Source organism: Panthera tigris, chromosome C2, assembly GCF_018350195.1.
Source record: "Panthera tigris isolate Pti1 chromosome C2, P.tigris_Pti1_mat1.1, whole genome shotgun sequence".
NCBI lineage: Eukaryota > Metazoa > Chordata > Mammalia > Carnivora > Felidae > Panthera > Panthera tigris.
This window is the reverse complement of record NC_056668.1, coordinates 58,160,681-58,181,353: the sequence shown is the minus strand read 5'-3', so window position 1 is coordinate 58,181,353 and position 20,673 is coordinate 58,160,681. Positions and strand designations below refer to the sequence as shown.

At 37.4% G+C, this 20,673-nt stretch overlaps 1 protein-coding gene across 6 annotated transcripts in view; it reads left to right on the top strand.

Annotated features, from left to right (window-relative positions):
• The window catches only part of SLC9C1 (solute carrier family 9 member C1), a 107,877-nt gene that overhangs the window by 54,587 nt on the left and 32,617 nt on the right, over window positions 1-20,673 (top strand). For all 6 annotated transcript variants that reach the window (XM_042956548.1, XM_042956552.1, XM_042956549.1 and 3 more), the window contains 5 exons: window positions 1,512-1,609; window positions 7,373-7,492; window positions 15,259-15,454; window positions 16,932-17,117; window positions 19,000-19,149. In XM_042956548.1, coding sequence (XP_042812482.1) covers window positions 1,512-1,609; window positions 7,373-7,492; window positions 15,259-15,454; window positions 16,932-17,117; window positions 19,000-19,149 — 750 coding nt within the window. The remainder of the gene's footprint in view (window positions 1-1,511; window positions 1,610-7,372; window positions 7,493-15,258; window positions 15,455-16,931; window positions 17,118-18,999; window positions 19,150-20,673) is intronic.

Sequence of the window (20,673 nt, the reverse complement as noted above, 5' to 3'; positions counted from 1 at the left end):
GCAGAGAGAGACCGGGGCAGGGGAGGGGGAGAGGAGAGAATCCCAAGCAGGCTATGGGCTCGACATTGGTCTCGATCCCACGAACTGTGATATCATGACCCGAACCAAAATCAAGAGCTGGACACTTAACTGACTGGGCCACCCAGGCGCTCCTCAGTCAGTTATTGTTCACTAGGACAATATCTTCTCTACTATTGTACATTAGAAGAGGAAGCACAGCATGGTGAGACAGTGGTATAGAAGAGGCAACATCCCCCAACCATAATTGGGGGAAGAGGAGACAGGTTTTAAATTCAGAGAGAACTGGGTTTCTAATGTGATCTTGGGAAAATGACTTAATTCTCTGAGCCTCAGCTTTCTCATCTATGAAATACAGATTAAAATATCGTCCCCATAAGTTTCCTGCAAGAATTAAATAATTCTGCATAAAACATGTCAGTTAATGTAATAGTATGGTAGGGAGATCAATAAATGGTGGTTATTTTAAGGAATCAACCATTCTCTAAATTCTTACATTTTGGTGTGAATGATCACTTAAGAATTAACATATTTCTAGTATCTTAACTGCGTTGTCATTTGTGTTGCTAAGCTTTCATGAGTTCCATATTACTTTCAGTTTCCTTAGTTTTCTACATACTATGGTGTTTACTTTTGAGGATATTGAAAATATGTTTATCTCACATTATTTTATAAATATTTTAATGAAGCTTAAGTAGACTGTTGAATTCCTGTATCATGGACAAACAACCTTTTGTTCCCTCATCCTTTAAATTAGTTCTATCCCTTTCTGGCATCCCCCAAGAACAAAAATGCATTTTAATATCCATATCCTGTACAGACAGGATATGTTCTATGAAAGCAGAAGTCTTTAGTTACATCATGCATTCCAATTTAGAAAGTTGGTTCATACAGAGATTTTTAACAGTGTCAGCACTCTGAGGCCAGGGCAGTGTCGGACAATGGTTTCTTCAGCATCAAAAGTAGTGCCTGAAGCAAAGTGGTCTCTCAGTATACAGACTGAATAAACAAATGAATATTTTCTGTACACAGTGGCAATTCACTTAATACTTATGATAGATTGGAGAAAACAAGAGTTCTGTTGTCAAAACATTTGGAAAAATTAAACATATAAACCAGGATCCTCTACTACAGGATTTCTCAGAGCTTTAAATTTCTAAGATGCATTATAAGCTTTTAAGATAGGGATATACTCGCAGCAGGAACTTCCCACATTTATTGGGCCCCAGAACTCCACTTATTCTTGAAAGTCTAGTTCACATCTAGCAGGAACCTAGTTTCCCATAGAACCAGTTTGATTCCATCCAAAGCACAGACAGACCTTCTACACTGATCTCAAGATCTGGACTTTACAGAAACATTCTTTTTATAACGATACTAGATTATTTAGGGATTCTGAATTTTTTTCTCACAGACTGTTTTTCCATAAAGGGAATACTAATGTGTTATCATTAACCATGCTACATAACAATTGGACCGCACGTTTCTTTTAGGCAAGCTACCAGAGACAATACACGAATGAGACTCTGTCCCAGAGTGCGGCCCAGGTGCTGGTGGGTGCAGTGGGAAGCTTCGGTGAAAAGAAGGGAGAGTAAGTATATTGGCAAGAGAACACCGCCATCCTCAGCCACTGCATTTAGGGAATCGGGCAAATGAGTTTTCTTGCTCTTTCTGAGACTTTGGGATCATCCCATATTATGTGTGAAAGCCACTGACTGCTCTACACCCCCAAATCAGGCCAAATGACCCACTTTTAATTTCCCAACTTGCTCTACTTTTTCACACTTCTGTAAATTTGAACAAGGCACTTCTTCTGACTGAGATTATCTTCCCTTTCTCCTTTTGCCTCCACAGCTGAGCTGTGGTAAAAGACTCTTGTAGACTACTTGAATGCCTCAGTAAGGTCAAAGACTTCCTTAATTCCTCCAGGCACATCTTTTAATGAGTATTCTCTCTTTTTTTAATTTTAATTTTTGTTTTTAAAGTAGGCTCCATGCCTTCCTGTGGAGCCCAATGCAGGGCTTGAACTCATGACCCTGAGATCAAGACCTGAGCTGAAACCAAGAGTCAGATGCTCAACTGACTGAGCCATCCAGGTGCCCCTATATGTTCTCTCTTAATCCTCAGCATGTTCTTGTAATAGTTACTTTTGCTGTAAGCCTCTGTAGTACATAGCAAGTTCCTTAAAGTCAGCACATTAAGAATAGCCTCAGATCTCCTTGGAAGGACGCAAGATATTTGAGTGGGCAAAGGGATGAGTTAAACTGTCATGCAGGTGCATGATGGCCACCCAAAGCTCGGACATACCTTCTTATTCTAGACCACACCCCTGGTGCTAAGGACCCCAATAATCTGCTCAGATGGTCCTCAGCTCATTTGTAAGGCCCTCTTGGGCCTTTTCCCCTGGGCCATTAGCTCACAAGCAAACTGGGCCTTTGGTGTGCACACCCTGAGAGCCAAGAGAAGTGCCAGCATGGTGTCCACTCACATGTACTGGCCTGTGGCACAGAGAGGGATAAAGCCGTGTGTTGGAAGAGAAGCAGCCGGACTGGAGTCTCATTGCAGCAGTCTCATTGCAGTTCAAGTACAGATGTTGAAGAGTATAAGAGATTCCATTTCAAGCCTAGCCATACAAATAATTATAACATTATATTGTCAAGGTAGGAAGATAAAATATATCTTACTTAAAATTTTGTTTTCTTGATTAATGAGTATAAGTACAAGGGCCTCCATTCCCCGCCCCGCCAGCTTGAGGCCGTTCAAATGCTTATGGGACCTCAGTGGTGTTAGGGGACTGGGGAAGAGGGCTGGGCAAATGTGATCACTTTAAAACAATATGATGAACACTTTTTTTTTTTAGTTTTTTTGAAAACAGCTTTATTGGTGTATAATTGATATACAAAGAACTGCGCATATTTAGTGAATACAATTTGATGAGTTTCCCCATATGCAAACACCCATGATGCCATTACCACAGTCAAGGTAATAGGCATATCCAACACATCCCAAATTTCCTTATGTCCTCCCCCGACCCTCCTTTTTCATGATAAGAACCCTTAACATGAGATCTACCCTCTTTATTTTTATTTTTTTATTTGTAAAAGTGATATTCTTTATTCAGCTTTTTTTTTTATCAGACTGACACGCTGCCTGCTGAGCTAAGACGGCACCTATTCAGTTTTTTTTTATTTAATTTACTTTTTTTAATTTACATCCAAGTTAGTTAGCATATAGTGCAACAATGATTTCAGGAATAGATTCTTTAATGCCCCTTACCCATTTAGCCCATCCCCCCTCCCACAGCCCCTCCAGTAACCCTCAGTTTGTTCTCCATATTTAAGAGTCTCTTCTGTTTTGTGCCCCTCCCTGTTTTTATATTCTTTTTGCTTCCCTTCCCTTATGTTCATCTGTTTTGTATCTTAAAGTCCTCATATGAGTGAAGTCATATGATATTTGTCTTTCTCTGACTGACTGATTTCACTAGAGGTAGTATAATACCCTCTAGTTCCATCCACATAGTTGGATGGCAAGATTTCATTCTTTCTGATTGCCCATTAATACTCCATTGTATATATATACCACATCTTCTTTATCCATTCATAGTGCTGCTATAAACATGGGGGTGCATGTGCCCCTTTGAAACAGAACACCTGTATCCTTTGGATAAATACCTAGTGGTGCAATTGCTGGGTCGTAGGGTAGTTCTATTTTTAATTTTTTGAGGAACCTCCATACTGTTTTCCAGAATGGCTGCACAGTTTGCATTCCCACCAGCATTGCAAAAGAGATCCTCTTTCTCCACATCCTTGCCAACATCTGTTGTTGCCTGAGTTGTTAATGTTAGCCATTCTGACAGATATCAGGTGGTATCTCATTGTGGTTTTGATTTGTATTTCCTTGATGATGAGTGATGTTGAGCATTTTTTCATGTGTCGGTTGGCCATCTGGATGTCTTCTTTGGAGAAGCATCTATTCATGTCTTTTGCCCATTTCTTCACTGGATTATTTGTTTTTTGGGTGTTGAGTTTGATAAATTCGTTATAGATTTTGGATACTAACCCTTTATCTGATATGTCATTTGCCAATATCTTCTCCCATTCCATCGGTTGCCTTTAGTGTTGCTGATTGTTTCCTTCGCTGTGCAGAAGCTTTTTATTTTGATGAGGTCCCAGTAGTTCATTTTTGCTTTTTTTTTTTCCCTTGCCTCCAGAGACGTGTTGAGTAAGAAGTTGCTGCGGCCAAGGTTAAAGAGGTTTTTGCCTGCTTTCTCCTTGAGGATTTTGATGGCTTTCTGTCTTACCTTGAGGTCTTTCATCCATTTTGAGTTTATTTTTGTGTATGGTGTAAGAAAGTGGTTGAGGTTCATTTTTCTGCATGTCGCTGTCCAGTTTTCCCAGCACCACTTGCTGAAGAGACTGTCTTTATTCCATTGGATATTCTTCCCTGCTTTGTCAAAGATTAGTTGGCCATACATTTGTGGGTCCATTTCTGGGTTCTCTATTCTGTTCCATTGATCTGAGTATCTGTCTTTGTGCCAGTACCATACTGTCTTGATGATTACACCTTTGTAATACAACTCAAAGTCCGGGATTGTGATACCTCCTACTTTAGTTTTCTTTTTCAATATTGCTTTGGCCATTTGGGGTCTTTTCTGGTTCCATACAAATTTTAGGATTGTTTGTTCTCACTCTGTGAAGAATGCTGATGTTATTTTGATAGGTATTGCATTGAATATGTAGATCGCTTTGGGTAATATTGACATTTTAACAATATTTGTTCTTCCTATCCAGGAGCATGGAATATTTTTCCATTTTGTGTGTGTGTGTGTCTTCTTCAATTTCTTTCATAAGCTTTCTATAGTTTTCAGTGTACAGATGTTTCACTTCTTTGGTTAGATTTATTCCTAGCTGTTTTATGGGTTTTGGTGCAATTGGAAATGGGATCAATTCCTTGATATCTCTTTCTGTTGCTTAATTATTGGTGTATAGGAATGCAACCGATTTCAGTGCATTGATTTTATATCCTATAACTTTGCTGAAATCATGGATCAGTTCTAGCAGGTTTTTGGTGGAACCTTTTGGATTTTCCATATAGAGTATCCAATATGATGAACACTTAAAGAAGACAGATGTACAGTGGAAGTTTATAAAAGAATGAATATAACATGCTGAAAAGCATTATTGCTGCATTCTTCAGGCAAGGTTAATATAAAAAAAAGCAACATTGAGCAATTCAACCCAATGCCTGGATTTTTCCTCTTTAAATCCTCCAGGAAGGCAGAAGCAATATATGCTTATGATGACCCAAAACCAGGAGGCCAACAGTGGGAGAAGGGGGTCAAAGTGTTGAACAGACGCATAGTGGATAACAAAGGCAAATTTTAGAATATATAATTTTTTAGTCACACATGAAGGAGATAAATATGAAATACTAATATGTGCAAAGGTGTATGCCAAGTACTGTGGGGAATAGCAAGATAAGTGGAATGGTGTTCCAATCCCCAGAGAACTTCCTGTTAATTACACTTATATTCAGTACTTGCTTTGCTGGGCTGCCTTGGCATTTACTTTGCCATTTGCTGGTCGTTCCTACCAGTAGCCTGTGTCCTGTGTGGCAATAAAACAAGTGTGTGTCCTGTGGCAATAAAACAAGTCTAAGGAGATAAAGAGTTGGGGATTTAAACAGGTCCTGTGCTAACTGCCTGTGTCATTGCCTAAGAAAGAATTCTTTGAATAGAGAGCTTCCATTTATTAAGTGCTGTGCCAAGCATAGTTTTAAACATGTTACATGTACTACCAATTTAATGTTCTAAGAGTCCTGTGAGGTAAGTGCTATTATCTTCATTTTGCAGATGAGAAATGAAGAGGCACTAAGAGATTATAAACAATTTACCCCATGTCACTTGAATAATAGATTACAGAGCTCCCATTCAAAGTTTAACCTGCCTCACTATCCAACCAAAGAGATATAACTGTTTTCCTAAATCAGGTCTAAGCAGTGAATGTGTTGGTAAAAAATAAGAATTCAGGAGCTTGAATTACTTAGTTGTTTGGGCTGTAAAATACCACAGAATTACTGGTATCACAGAATTCTAGGATTGGTAGGAACTAATCAAATGACCAGATCTTAGTTGAGTCATTAATTCCTTCAGGAAGGTTTCCTGATTCCCCAAGACTATATTAAATGCCCCCCATTTGATGGATCCAAAGTGCCCTACTGTTTATCATCTCCCCAGCAACACTTACTGCCCTTCACTACAATTGTTATTTTCATGTTTTACTCTACTTATCTGCTGGATCCTTAAGGGCAGAGATCCGTATTCGTTTATGGTTTCTCCCCAGCTTTTAGCAAACATAATACGTTCAATAAATATTTTTAAGATTAGGAACAAATCAAGTCCTATGTATGTTGGTGATTTTCCATGTAATTGCTACATTATTTTATTGAATCACAAAGAATGCAGTGACTTTCTTCTTTTCAATATGCCTGTATCCTTGCAGCAGAGAAATTGCTCAAATTTCAGAGTAAGAACAGTATAATCAAGAGGAAGGACAAGGTACACCTTTGAATGCAAGTCACCAATGCCCTTCTATTTAAGGCATATTTTAAAGTGGGGCTTCAGACCCAAAGACAAAACCCTATCCTCCTTCTGATGAAGATAATGAAAACCAAGGGACTTGCCTAAGCAGGACCAAATCACAGCATATAGATCTGAGCTGCCTCAATAAAAAGCCAGAAGAAACCTAGAGACAATGGGATACATGCTACCAAATTGTCTTTTGGGGTTTTATGACCACTGATTTTCCTAAGTACCCATAACTCTTTACCCACCATGTGTATATTCCCCCTAAGTTTCCCAACTACCTGCCCAGAAGGTAAAATCAAAGGAATAAGAGGATGTGTGAGACAGGCTGGATGTTTCATATCTAGTTTCTCATTTAATTATCCCTGACTGGCATGTATATTTTTACATCTATTTTATAGAGCAAACAGGTTAGTGAGGTAATTTGTTTATTGCTTCACTAGGTAATGGGGGATCCAACATGAAAGCCTGGAAGTATTTGAATTCCAAATATTTAAATCGTGTTATTCTTTCCTTCCCCGAACCTTGACCTCTCCATTATAAACCATGTTTCTCTGGGTTTTTTATACTCTAATGAGTGAGCCCCACAATCTAAATTCATAATTATATATCTACTTGTATCTACAACTTTGTGACTTGGACCTATGCTCATGAGAGTGCCCTAATTCCAGTTATCGATGGACAAAATTGTCTTACTACTTTCTGATAATACTACATTATATCTATCCCCCAAATTTTAAAGCGTATTTAATGATTCTTCCCCCCCCCCAGATATATGAGTCCTGAGACAATAAAGACTTATTCTGAAAGCAAAAAACTTCTTGCCTTTATTAGAAAAGTATTGCTCAATTGGGTGTACAATACTAAAAAGGAAAAAGGGATCCCATCAAGGTAAGTGATTTTAAACCTTACTAGAAGTGCTATTATATTGATTTTAAATTCCCTTTTAATTTTTTAAATTTATATCCTGGGAGCGCCTGGCTGACTCAGTCCATAGAGCATGTGACTCTTGATCTCAGGGTTGTAAGTTCAAGACCCACAGTGGGTGTGGAGATTACTTAAAAATAAAATATTTTACAAACTTTTTTAAATTATATCCTGAATAAATTGGAAAATATTTGGGGGTAGTTTATAAATAAATTACTTATATACATGCAAAAAATTACTTGAAGAAAAAAAGAAACAGTATAACAACTTTTTTTATTATGGAAGTAAACTTCACATAACAAGATTAACCATTTTTAAGTGTATCATTCAGTGTTACTTAGTACATTCACAATGTTTGGCAACCATCATCTCTATCAAATTCCATGCCATTTTTATTGCATCCAGTGTAAATTCAGCACTCATTAGTTACTCCCCAATCTCCCTGCTCCCCAGCTCCTGCATAGCACAAGTCTGCTTTGTCTCTATGAATTTACCTGTTCTGAATGTTTCATATAATTATAATCATACAATACATAGTTTTTGTTTCTGGCTTCTTTCACTCAGCACAATGTTTTCATCCACATGGTAGAATGTATCAGTAACATGAGTTTCATCCACTTTGTAGCATGTATCAAGACTTTATTCCTTCCTATGGCTTAATTGTACAGATATATCATTTTCTTTATCTACTCATCATTGATGAACATTTGGGTTGTTTTCACCTTTTGGTTATTGTGAACAGTGCTGCTACGAACATTTATGTACAAGTATTTGAATACCTGCTTTCCGTCTTTTGGGTGTGCACCTAGGAATGAAATTGCTGGAGCATATCATAATTTTATGTTTAATTTATTGAGGAACCACCAAATTGCTCCATAGCTGTTATACAATTTCAAGATCAGGAAATATAAATCTATCAAATTTACTCTCTTTTTCAAGATTGGCGTAATGATGTAGGTAGTTCCATATAAACTTTACGATGTGCTTAGTTCTGCAAAAAACAAAACCAAATGGCATTGAGACTTTCATAGGGATTTTGCACTGAATCTGCAGTATTGCCATCTTAACAATATGAAGGTTTCCAAATCATGAACTTGAGGTGACTTTTCATTTATTTAGGTCTTTAATTTCTTTCAGGAATATCCTGTAGTTTTCGGCAAAGAAATCTTTGGTTAAAATTAATCCTACATATTTTTTTTCTTTTTGATGCTACTATAAATGAAACTTTTCTCTTTTTTTTTTAATTTTAAGTTATTTATTTTCTTTATTTATTTATTTAGAGAGAGATAAAGAGGGCATGAGCAGGGGAGGAGCAGAGAGAGGGAGAGAGAGAGAATACCAAGCACATTCCACACTGTCAGCGCAGAGCCCTATGTGGGGCTTAGACTCACAAACTGCAATATTATCACCTGAGCCAAAGCCAGGAGCTGGATGCTTAACTGACTAAGCCACCCAGGTGCCCTGAAACTGTTAATTTCATTTTTGGATTGCCCATTCCTAGTATATGATTTTTGTATATTAACTTTGCATCCTGAGGCTTTGCAGAATTCATTGATTAGCTCTTCTGCTTTTTTGTGAATTTGCTAGGATTTTCTATATACGAGACTATGTCATCTATGAATAGAGATCATTTTGCTTCCTCTTTTCCAATTTGGATGCCTTTTATTTCTTTTCTTAGATGTAACTGGAAGAAATATAGACCCCTCTTCTCAATAAGAGTATCAAAGTTTATATGGCTCTCTTTAATCTACCATACTCAATAAATACTAGAAAGATATTTCCATATTATAGTTTTTTAAGCCTTCAATACTGACTAAAGCTACAACTTTCTGAGTAATTATTTTTGATGATGAAACTTAAAGAAAGAGAGATTTTAAAAACTATAATTGATAGTGTACCCTGTAGGCTGTCTCTAAATATCATTCATCTCAAGTGCAGATTCTGGAGTCCCAATGGCTTGGTTTAGAATCTCAGTCTCTGCCATTTATTATCTGAATGAGCTTTTCAGTTCTCAACATCTGTGTCATATTCTAGAGGCTGATATGTAAGGCCTCTGACAAGGTAACTGACCCACAATGGGTACCAAAGTATGCCAGTTGGGTTCTCCTCTGTTCCTCCTGGGACTGTGGGAAAGAATGTATAGTGTGTTTATAAGCACCTAGTCCAGGGACTAGCACTGGGTAAGTACTTACCAGATAGGAGCATTTATTACTAAGGGCTGAATAACATTCCAATAATGTAAATGTGTAAAAAAGATGTGATGGAATCACAAACGTGAACAAGTCCAATCACCGAAAGAAACTGGATACAAAAACACACATAATTCTTAAAATTAAAAATTCAACTTAAATGATTCCGAATCGAACAAAAAGTGGGTATAGTGTATCTGTTTTAAGGGGACGCAACTAGAGCTGCACGAAGAATAAGAAATGCTTAGAGCAATGACAAGGCTTCTGTGTCAGTATGAGGGCTCTGAGAGAAAAGGGTCAGGACACTGAGATCTAAAGTGGTAACACTTGGATGGATAGAGCTGAGGATCTTGAACCCCCACATGCTTGTGTATACGCTAACCTGGCAGAGGAGCCATCTTTTTTCCTGCTAGAGAATAGTAGCCTTCTGTCACCTTCAGTGCCCACAAATATATCACAAGGTAAAGCTTTTCTTTGTTTCCAGGTTATTCTCTACTACCTTTCATTGCTTCTAAGGTAATTTCCCGGGTCAGATCTCAACACGGTCAGAGGCGAAAATATAGTGCCTTCTTTAGGAGACTACAACTCATCTACTAAAGGAATTACAGGGCCTGACTAATACTACCAAATACTAGTAGAACATATAAGAGAATGGGTCTTGAGGGTATTGGACCACAAGGTTACAACATAAGGCCAGATTGGGGAGAATTTATTGGCATAGTGGTCTTATCCGTGATGATTCAGGGTTCAACATTCTGCCAAGGACCCTTGGAGCTGGTACTATTATACTCTTGGGATGGTTCTTTGAAGCTTGACCAGGCCAATAAATTACAGTAAATGAAGTGCAGATGATAAAAATTGGAATATTTAACTAGATCATTATATGAGAATGAATGACCCACCACATGACTTTGCTCCCTGGAAAGGACCAGAGGACATTTAGTTTCATGAGGCAACACTGAGAAACTCAATGATAGATGTCTTCTGCAAGGCACAGTTGACAGTAGTGGGGGCTGCCATGGAATTCATCTTACCAGTATCGAAAGGATTTGGGAATAGCAGAAGACAGATGGCAGCACTTAAGTGTCAGAAGCAAGGTGAGCATACTTTCTTTTGTGGACAGCAAACCTGGAGTAGCGGTCAGAGTACCTTGACCTGGGAATGGTTAACAAATAATGTGTGTCAAAGGGCAATATAGACAAATAGTTAACTACATTTTACTTGACTTTTCTAAAGATAGAGAACTGGTGAGCAAAGGAATCAGATCAACTACTACAAAGGAAGATCATGATTCCCCACCCTTTCCTTCTGAGTCAGTTCTCAGAACCAGAGCCCTTGAGAAAGATCTACAGCAATACCACAAATACATGGGATAAATATTGCCTCAATCTTTTCTCAGATCGACTTTTAAGTCACTTTACCAGAGTTACTTTGCATTGAGAAAAAGAAAATACCCTGGGGAGCCTGGGTGGCTCAGTCAGTTAAGTGTCCAACTTCGGCTCAGGTCATGATCTCTCGGTCCACAAGTTCGAGCCCTGCATCGGGCTCTGTGCTGACAGCTCAGAGCCTGGAGCCTGTTTCGGATTCTGTGTCTCCCTCTCTCTCTCTGACTCTCCCCCGTTCATGCTCTGTCTCTCTCTGTCTCGAAAATAAATAAACGTTAAAAAAAATTTAAAAAAAAGAATACCCAGACTTTTTTAAAGACCATGGGATATGGCATTAGAAATGGTACTGATACCAAAGGCTTGAAATGTTGTTATAGCTCTCAAGTTAGACAGGAAGCTTTTAGGCCAGATAATATATGGGAGTCTCTGACCCAGTCTGTTTCATAATAATCCAGCAAGTCCACTGTGTGGTTATTTCCCTGAATCCCCGAGTGTATAGATGGGATGAGTATATCAATGATATACAATGAGGAAATTACAGTCTTTTCAGTAAATGACATTGGGAAAACTGGACAGCTACATGCAAAATAATGGAACTAGACCACTATCTGACACCATACACAAAAATAATCTTGAAATGGACTAAAGTCTTGAATGTAAGACATGAAACCATAAAACTCCCAGAGGAAAACATGGGAGATACACTCCATGATAGCAGTCTTGGCAATGACTTTTTGGATTTGACATCAAAAACAAAGTCAACAAAACCAAAAGTAAACAAGTGGTACTACATCAAACTAAAAATTTTCTGCACATGGTCTCCTGGGTGGCTCAGTTGGGTAAGCATCTGACTCTTGATTTTGGCTCAGGCCACAATGATCTCACAGTCAGGGGATAGGCATAGAGTCTGCTTAAGATTCTCCCTCTCTCTCCCTCTCTCTCTACCCCTCTCCCACTTATGTGTGAGCATGTGCTCTCTCTCTCTCTCTCTCTCTCTCAAAAATAAATAGGGACACCTGGGTAGCTCAGTCAGTTGAGCATCCAACTTCGGCTTAGGTCATGATCTCATGGCTCGTGGATTTGAGCCCCATGTCAGGCTCTGTGCTGACAGCTTAGAGCCTGGAATCCACTTTGGATTCTGTGTCTCCCTCTCTCTCTACTCCCTTGCCCCCGCTCATACTCTGTCTCTTCTTCAAAAATAAATAAACATTAAAAAATATTTTTTAATTAAAAAATAAAACAAGTGATCTTAAAATTAAAATAAATAAAAAATAAAAACCTTCTGCACAGAAAAAAACAAAATTAAAAGCTATGGAGTCGTAGAAAATATTTGCAAATCATGTATCTGATAAGGGGTTAGTAACTGATAGGTGTAAAGAACTCATACAATTCAATAACAACAACAACAAAAAAGCAAAACAACACCCTATTAAATAATGCTCAGAGGAAATAAATAGATACTTTTCCAAAGAAGACATACAAATGGTAAAAAAATACCTGAAAATGTGCTTAATATCACTACTCCTCGGGGGAATGCAAATCAAAATGCAATGAAATATCACCTCACACCTGTTAGAATGCCTATCATCAAAAAGACAAGAGATAGTACATGTTGGCAAAGATGTGGAAAAAAAGGAACCCTTGTACACTGTTGATAAGTATGTAAATTGATGCAGCCACTATGGAAAGCAGCTTGGAGATTCCTCAAAATAATCAAAATAGAACTACCATATGATCTAGCAATCCAGTGAAAACTCCTTTCATATCCAAGGGAAATAAAAACAAGATATCAAAGAGATCTGCACTCCCATGTTCAATGCAACATTATTCACAGTAGCTAAGATATGAAAATAACCTAATTGTCCATCAGTGTATGATTGATTGAAGAAAATAAGGTATATGAGAATATTATTTGCCATGAGAAAGAAGGAAATCCTTCCTTTTGCAACAATACAGATGGACGTCAAGGGCATTATGATAAGTGAAAATAAGCCCGAAAAAGACAAATACTGCATGATATCACTAATGTGTTGAGTATACAAAAGAAAAAAATGAAAAAATCAACTCATAGAAATAGAGAATAGCAAAGTGGTTACCTGGTTACCAGCTGAGGGGTTGAAGAAATAAAGAAAGGATAGTAAAAGGTTACAAACTTTCAGCTAGAAGATGAATCGGGTCTGAGAATCTGATATAAGACACAGTGACTCTAGCTGAAAACCCTCAATAGTATAGTTGAAATTTGTTGAAGGACTAGAACCTGAAAGGTCTCATCCCCCACAGAAGGTAATCATAGGACATGATGGATATGTTAATTCATTAGTGTGGGGACTCTTTTCATAATGTATACATTAAATCACCACGATGTACTCTTTAAATATCTACAATTTTATATCTAATTATACCTCAATACAGCTGAAAGTTTAAAAAAGGTAAAAATAGCATTCTGGAGATAGAACTGAGATGGGCAGAATTTGACAAGGCTTCGCTTATACTCTGGTTTCTCTTCAAATTATATAAATAGTGCGCCTTTTAACAAGGCTTCTCTCTATGGCTCCTCCCTCACACAGTCACTGCCGAAGGCTTTAGAGGTCCCTGGGAATGTGAAGACAGGATCATAATTTATTCCTAATGTCATCTTCAGGGTCCCAAATTGTAAAAGTTTCAGGTCCTGAGTAATACAGATCCACCTCTGAGAGTAGGGAGATCGATCCACTACTTACCTAATCTGAATTCAGCAGCTGATTAATCACGTCACTTGAGTTTTAATAATATAATGCATTATTATATTACTTGAAAAATGAAAAAATAAAAATACATAAGTAAATCCTTGTATCCACAGTTCCACTCCCTGGCGTACTTGGTACAGAAACTATTTTTCAAAACATATGCATGAATTTACATTTTTTGGTGAAGTGTGGATGTATACTATTCCACTACCACACCTCCTGGCATTTTTTTCCCTCAGATTTTATGCCTTGACAAAGAAAGATGCTCATGACACATTGTTAAGAGAAAAGAAAAAAAATTACAGAACAAAACGTATAATATAATTTCTTTTGTGTTTATAGATAATGATTACATTTAAAACAGTATTCAAACTATTAATCATAGTCATCTCCGGAAGGTGGAAGGGATTGACTTTGTTTTATGATTTTTTAAATGTTTGTTTATTTATTTGTCTGTTTATTTTTAATGTTTATTTCTTTTTAAGAGAAAGAGACAGAGCACGAGTGGGGGAGGGGCAGAGACAGAAGGAGACAATCCAAGCAGGCTCCAGATTCCAAGCTGTCAGCACAGAGCCCTATGCAGGGCTGGAACCCACACACCATGAGATCATGACCTGAGCCGAAGTGGGGCGCTTAACTGACTGAGCCCTCCAGGCGCCCCAATGTTTATTTATTTTTGACAGAGAGACAGGGTCGCGGGGGTGGGGAGGGCACTGAGAGAGGGAGACACAGAATCTGGAGCAGGGTCCAGGCTCTGAGCTGTCAGCACAGAGCCCAATGCAGGACTGGAATTCACAAACTATGAGATCATGACCCGAGCTGAAGTCGGAGGCTTGACTGACTGAGCCACCCAGGTGCCCCTGTTTTATGATTTTTTAAAATACTTTCAGTTTGCATTATTCCCATCTGTGACCAAAAGTATTTCTATTAAAAGTAAAAGTGAATGAGGGGCGCCTGGGTGGCTTGGTGGGTTAAGCGTCTGACTTCGGCTCAGGTCATGATCTCACGGTCCGTGAGTTCGAGCCCCGCGTCGGGCTCTGTGCTGACGGCTCAGAGCCTGGAGCCTGGAGCCTGTTTCAGATTCTGTGTCTCCTTCTCTCTCTGCCCCTCCCCTGTTCATGCTCTGTCTCTCTCTGTCTCAAAAATAAAGAAACGTTAAAAAAAAATTTAAAAAAAAAAGTAAAAGTGAATGAAAGTTGACGAAGGTGGGGGGAAAAGAAAGGAAATCAGCCTGAAGACATTTAGCAGAGGGGGAAATTAAAAGGACAGCATCTGAAGTGGGATGTCAGAAAGTGTTAGGGAGTGACTGTTCCTACCCAGAACTAAGCTGGCTTCTGTGCTATAGATGATTAGAACATAGCTGAGCATATAATGAAAATAATTCCGTATAATTATTTTATCAGATAAAACTTATTTTTTTTTTTTTGCAGACATTGCTTTCTTCAGTCATGCCATAAAATCGTATTTACTAATGAATTTGAGTATGTTGGATATCTTGTGATAATGATGAATATGTTTCCGATTACAATTTCTTGGATACCTGAATTAAATGATATCTATGAGCATGAATTAAAATATTCTAACTACTTTTTTCTTACATTTTATATCATGGAGGCCCTACTTAAGGTAATCCAAAATTGTGTGTGTATGTGTGTGTGTGTATGTGCATGAACATGCTATATGTCTCACAGAGAGATTCCCTAACTTCATTTTTCAGCATTAGCTACACACAATTTTCTAAAGGAGTATGTGAAATTCTCTTTCACTTCTCAAACAAATAAACTTTAATTTTTAAAGGTAAATTTTTGGGGCGCCTGGGTGGTTCAGTTGGTTTAGCATCCGACTTCAGCTCAGGTCACGATCTCACCGTCCATGGGTGTGAGTTCCGCATCAGGCTCTGTGCTGACAGCTCAGAGCCTGGAGCTTGCTTCAGATTCTGTGTCTCCCTCTCTCTCTGCCCCTCCCCTGCTCGCGCTCTATCTCTCAAAAATAAATAAAACGTTAAAGGTAAGTAAATTTTTAAGGCAACTCAATAGCCAACATCCATACTTTAAGAACTGATTTTGTATTTGCACAAATAAAGTTCAAAATGGTGTGTGTTGAAGGGAGTTTCAAAGGTGTTGGCAGTGTTCTTAAACTTAGCAGGGTAGTAGTGTTCATTTTATTTTTTTAATACTAGATAGATAAACAGATAGATAGGTAGAGTGATACATATCCCTGTAAACTTGAAAAACATTTCATGATTTGATTTTTAAATCAAATATAAAGGTAGTTGTAAAATGAGGAAATAACCCCCCACAAATTGATTATAGTATTGTGTCATATGGATCGAAAAGTGGAGGTTGAGTATGTGAGTACATAGCTTGATGAACAAAAATAAGGGAAAAGTCAGAAGCAACACTAGGACGCCCACAAGAAAGAAAGTCACTCCCAGTGACTGGAGCTTAGGGATGGGTTGGTCAGCATGGAGATTGGAAAGGTGTTAGATTTGCATGAAGGATATGGTATATGAGATAGGAGATGTGGACGTAAAGAATAAAGAGCTTCACACACCATGCCTATCTCATTCACTTCCCTGGCATCAACTACCATTTATAGTCTAATGACTTCCCAATTCAGTTCCCTGCTCAGATTTTATCAAGAACCTCAGATCATATAGACAACTGATGACTGGATCTCCCCAACAAAATACTGTGCAAACATCTCAAACAGCATATTCTTAACAAATTTATCTTCTGTAAGCCTACTCTCCCTTCAAAATTCCACTGGAAATCCAATTTCCCAGGCTTGAATCCAGTCATTTTTAATACTTCCCATTCTTTTAGCTATAGTAGGTTTTCTGAAACAAAGAAGGAATGAAAGAATGAACTGTCATAAAATAGTAGGGAATTTTGAATAGTTTCTCCCTTGGAATGGACGCTTCAATATTCCAACCATTTTAATTTCAAGTTAATATGATTATTTACTAGTATTTCAGACAAGTAGTCTTAAGGTAGATCAGAGAAAAAAACCTAATGAGTGATATTTCAGTTATTGTAGAAAATGTTGCAGTAAAAGCAAAAACAAACAAGATAATGTGTTGTTGTTTTTTTTAAATCAACAGATGGCTGCAATGAGGAAGGAATATTTTTCACATACCTGGAATCTATTTGAGTTGACAATTACATTAGTCAGCATCATAGATGTAATTCTTACTGAGACAAATTACATTACTTATACTTTTGAATTTATTCAAACTGTAATCTTTTTTAAAATTGTTCAATTTCTTCGCATACTACGTATTTTAAAGGTAAAGAACTATAAAATCATTCATTTTCAAATTCTAATGACTGCTTCATGAAATATGGACTAAAGTTTACTAGTTTTATGGCTTCCACTTTCTATTGGAATGATGTTTATATTTCAAATGTTATATCCCTTTCACAAATTAGATTTTGTAACAGTGTTTTATGAGTATCCAAATTATATTTGTAGTTTACTTAGCATATGAAAGTATAGAAATGTTCATCACAGCTTTTCCTTGAATAGAGAGTACATGACAAATTCCGTATTAATGTAAATATAAACTAACCCCAAAATTATGTATATTTTTATAGATACCTGGTATAGATACCTGGTATAAAATCAACAAAACAACCATGCAAACCATTCACAGTGACAAAACAAATAGTATAAATTCATACATGTCACGAAACCGAAAAATGCACATTTCATGTTATATAAATTCATAGTAATATAAAATCACAGCATCGAAATGACCTTTGATTGTCTAATACACCTTTCTATGACAAGTATGATATTTTTTCTATACAATTATTTCAATGACATGAAACTCACTCATCACAAAGCATATGAAGTATGTATATGGATACAGATATACTCTCCCTCTCTCTCACCACCTCTCTCTCTCTTCATACACAAATAAGGTACATACACATACAAGCACTGTGAGAGATACAAGGCTAAGTAAAACATAGTTCATCTAGAAATAAAACTAATAGGTTAGAATCTTTACATTTAAAGTTTTTTTACATATGCTTAAAAAATAATTGTGCTACCAAGAGAAATAACTAGGTCTAAAAGTATGCAACTGGTAGCTTTTCCAGTTTTACTACTAAATGAGACCGTAAGTAATGCTAGAGTGCTATATAATGCTAGGTCAAATTGACCTAAGGAAGGCAAGTAAAGTGTATTCAGTGACTACTTAATTCTTTCTGATGGGAAGATATGCAGAGTCTACCAAATATTTTAAATGAAAAAAACTGGTAAACAACTTAAGAAAAGTTTGTATATATATTCAGGAAACTCTGAACTCTTATCTTATGTCAGATGATAGTCCTTGGAACATGAAGACAAATTATCTGTACTCTCTACCCCCAGAGAACTCATTGTAGAAGGGAAACTATATGTCATCTAGATGTTCCAATGTTATATTGTAGAATATACAAGTGCAAAACAGAGTCTGTACACAACGCTAATGAGATTTAAAAAAAAAAAAAGACTTCCTTTATTAGGTGATACTTGTGATACTTGAACTGAATCTTGAAAGATGAACATAAACTAGCTCTTCTAGGATTAATGGCAGGTGGTTGGAAGGCAGACTATGGAGGTTATGGAGCATAGACAGGACACCAGAAATAGCCAACTCTACTGAAGTGAGGGGATTGCTCAGTGGTAAGAGATAATCTGGAAATGTAAACCTCAGCAAAGAAACAACGAGAAGTTAATGGTGGGGTCACACAAGAAGCATAATTGTGGTGGGTTCTAACCCCCAAATAAACCTTCTAGCAAGAAGGTTAGTAGGAGATTTTGCAGGTAAAATAGCAATACTTTATAGACATTTTTTGACTTAAGCCCAAAAGATTAATTGCTTTGTTTTCCAAGAAGTTAAGTCAGTTGAAAATAACATCCAGTTCTATATAAGGGACATAAGTAAAGAGTAAAGTCATCACTTCACATAGGTGCCCAACGTTATTAGTTACTAGGAAATAGCTGTAGTCATGAAGTTATAAAGTTATCATGAATAAAATAACTAAGAACCTCGACAGGTTACTATAGTTATCATTGAAAGAATGTTATTTCTTAGCATTATCTACTTTAGGTAAACTAATAGACATATAATTAACTAAATGTATACAATTTATATTAAATAGTAGTTCTGCTTTTTTCAGCTCATAACCCCCAAGTTGCTGCAAATAATAGATAAAAAGATGAGTCATCAGCTATCCTTTAAATATGCTATACTAAAAGGTTATATCCAAGGTGAAGCAGACATAATGACTATAATTGATCAAATTTCAAGTTCTAAGCAAGTTAAACAGGTGAGAAAAACTTTAAATACTAAGGAGAGGGTTTACTCCTCCAGTCCCTCCGCTGCCCCACCCATTATGTTCTCTGTCCCTATGTGTAGGTGTGGTCCCTGACTCCTGATTCCCTGAGTGATTTCTGTAAAAACTTAAACTAGTCTACACCTGTATTACTCAAATGCCTCCTTACTGAAATGTCTGTGCCACAGTAGCAAGTCATGAGGCTTTTGCAACCCACCTTTTCATTCTTGTGAAGCCTGTGTGCAGTGGGTAGTTCCCTCCTGATCCAAGCTGCAGGATCTTTCACCTATAGCTGTGCTCAACAGGAAACACTGGAGGATGAGACGTGATGGCAGTGTTGATCAACCAGAACTTCCTCATAGTTCCCAAAGGCTCCCCTCCTGTCTATATGCCTCATTTCCCCACGGTAAATAGTAATAGAAGCAAAGGATGGGGATCTGGAAACTGGGAAGAGTAATAATAACTCATCTAGAAGGAAACCTTGTCTAATTCTTTCATTACACAGTTAAGGTGGGGGGGAGCCAAGAGAGGTTGAATGATTATGCTCAAAGTCACATAGGTAGTAAACAGCAAAGAGAATTCTAGGGCCTAAGTTCTAGATTTTAGCTTTCTTTTTTCTTTCTTTTCTTTTTCCTTTTCTTTTTTCTTTCCTTTTTTTTTTTTTTTAGTGAGCTCTACACCCAATGTGTGGCTCCAACAGTTGCATGCTCTACTGACTGAGCCAGCCAGACACCCCCTAGATTTTGTTTTTTACTGTTTTGACTGAGGCAGACTAACACTATGTTCTCACAAGTTTGTCAACTATGTGAAACATTTACTTTTCAAGGCAATTTAGAACACCTAAATTCTGTGTAAAATGTACCCAAATCTCGATAGTCAGGAAAATTGAACTGATGATATGTAGTAGAACACAAAATTATCTTTCCTTTCTTTATCACCTGGAACTTTAAAACTGTTTTCTTGGTGGTGCCTGGGTGGTTCAGTCGGTTGAACGACCGACTCTTGGTTTCTACTCAGGTCATGATCTCATGGTTCATGGGTTCGAGACCCACATCAGGCTCTGAGCTGACAATGAGGAGCTTGCTTGGGATTCTCTCTCTCCCTCTCTCTCTGACCCTCCCCTGCTCATGCTGTCTCTGTCTCTCTCAAAATAAATAAACATAAAAAAAATAAATAAATCAAACTGTTTTCCTGAATTTTGTTACCTTTTCTAATCTGGAAAAAGGATATTTAGCCCTGGAATTTGAGAATACACAGTAGGAAATATAAAAGGACCTGAATCTCTAAGATGTTGTCTGGTTTTAGTCCCTACTGCTCTCACACAGCTTGGCCAAACATTTTACCTCACTTAAGATTGAAAGCTTCCCCTGTATCCCCAATTTAGAGGCTTTAATAACATTGAAGACGAAAATATCTACCATGTGTGTGTTTTTCAGAATCAATAGTAACCTAAAGCAAGTTACTTTTAGAGAAAAAAAATATGACTTGCCTTCAGGCTTCTCAAAATCAACCTGTTAT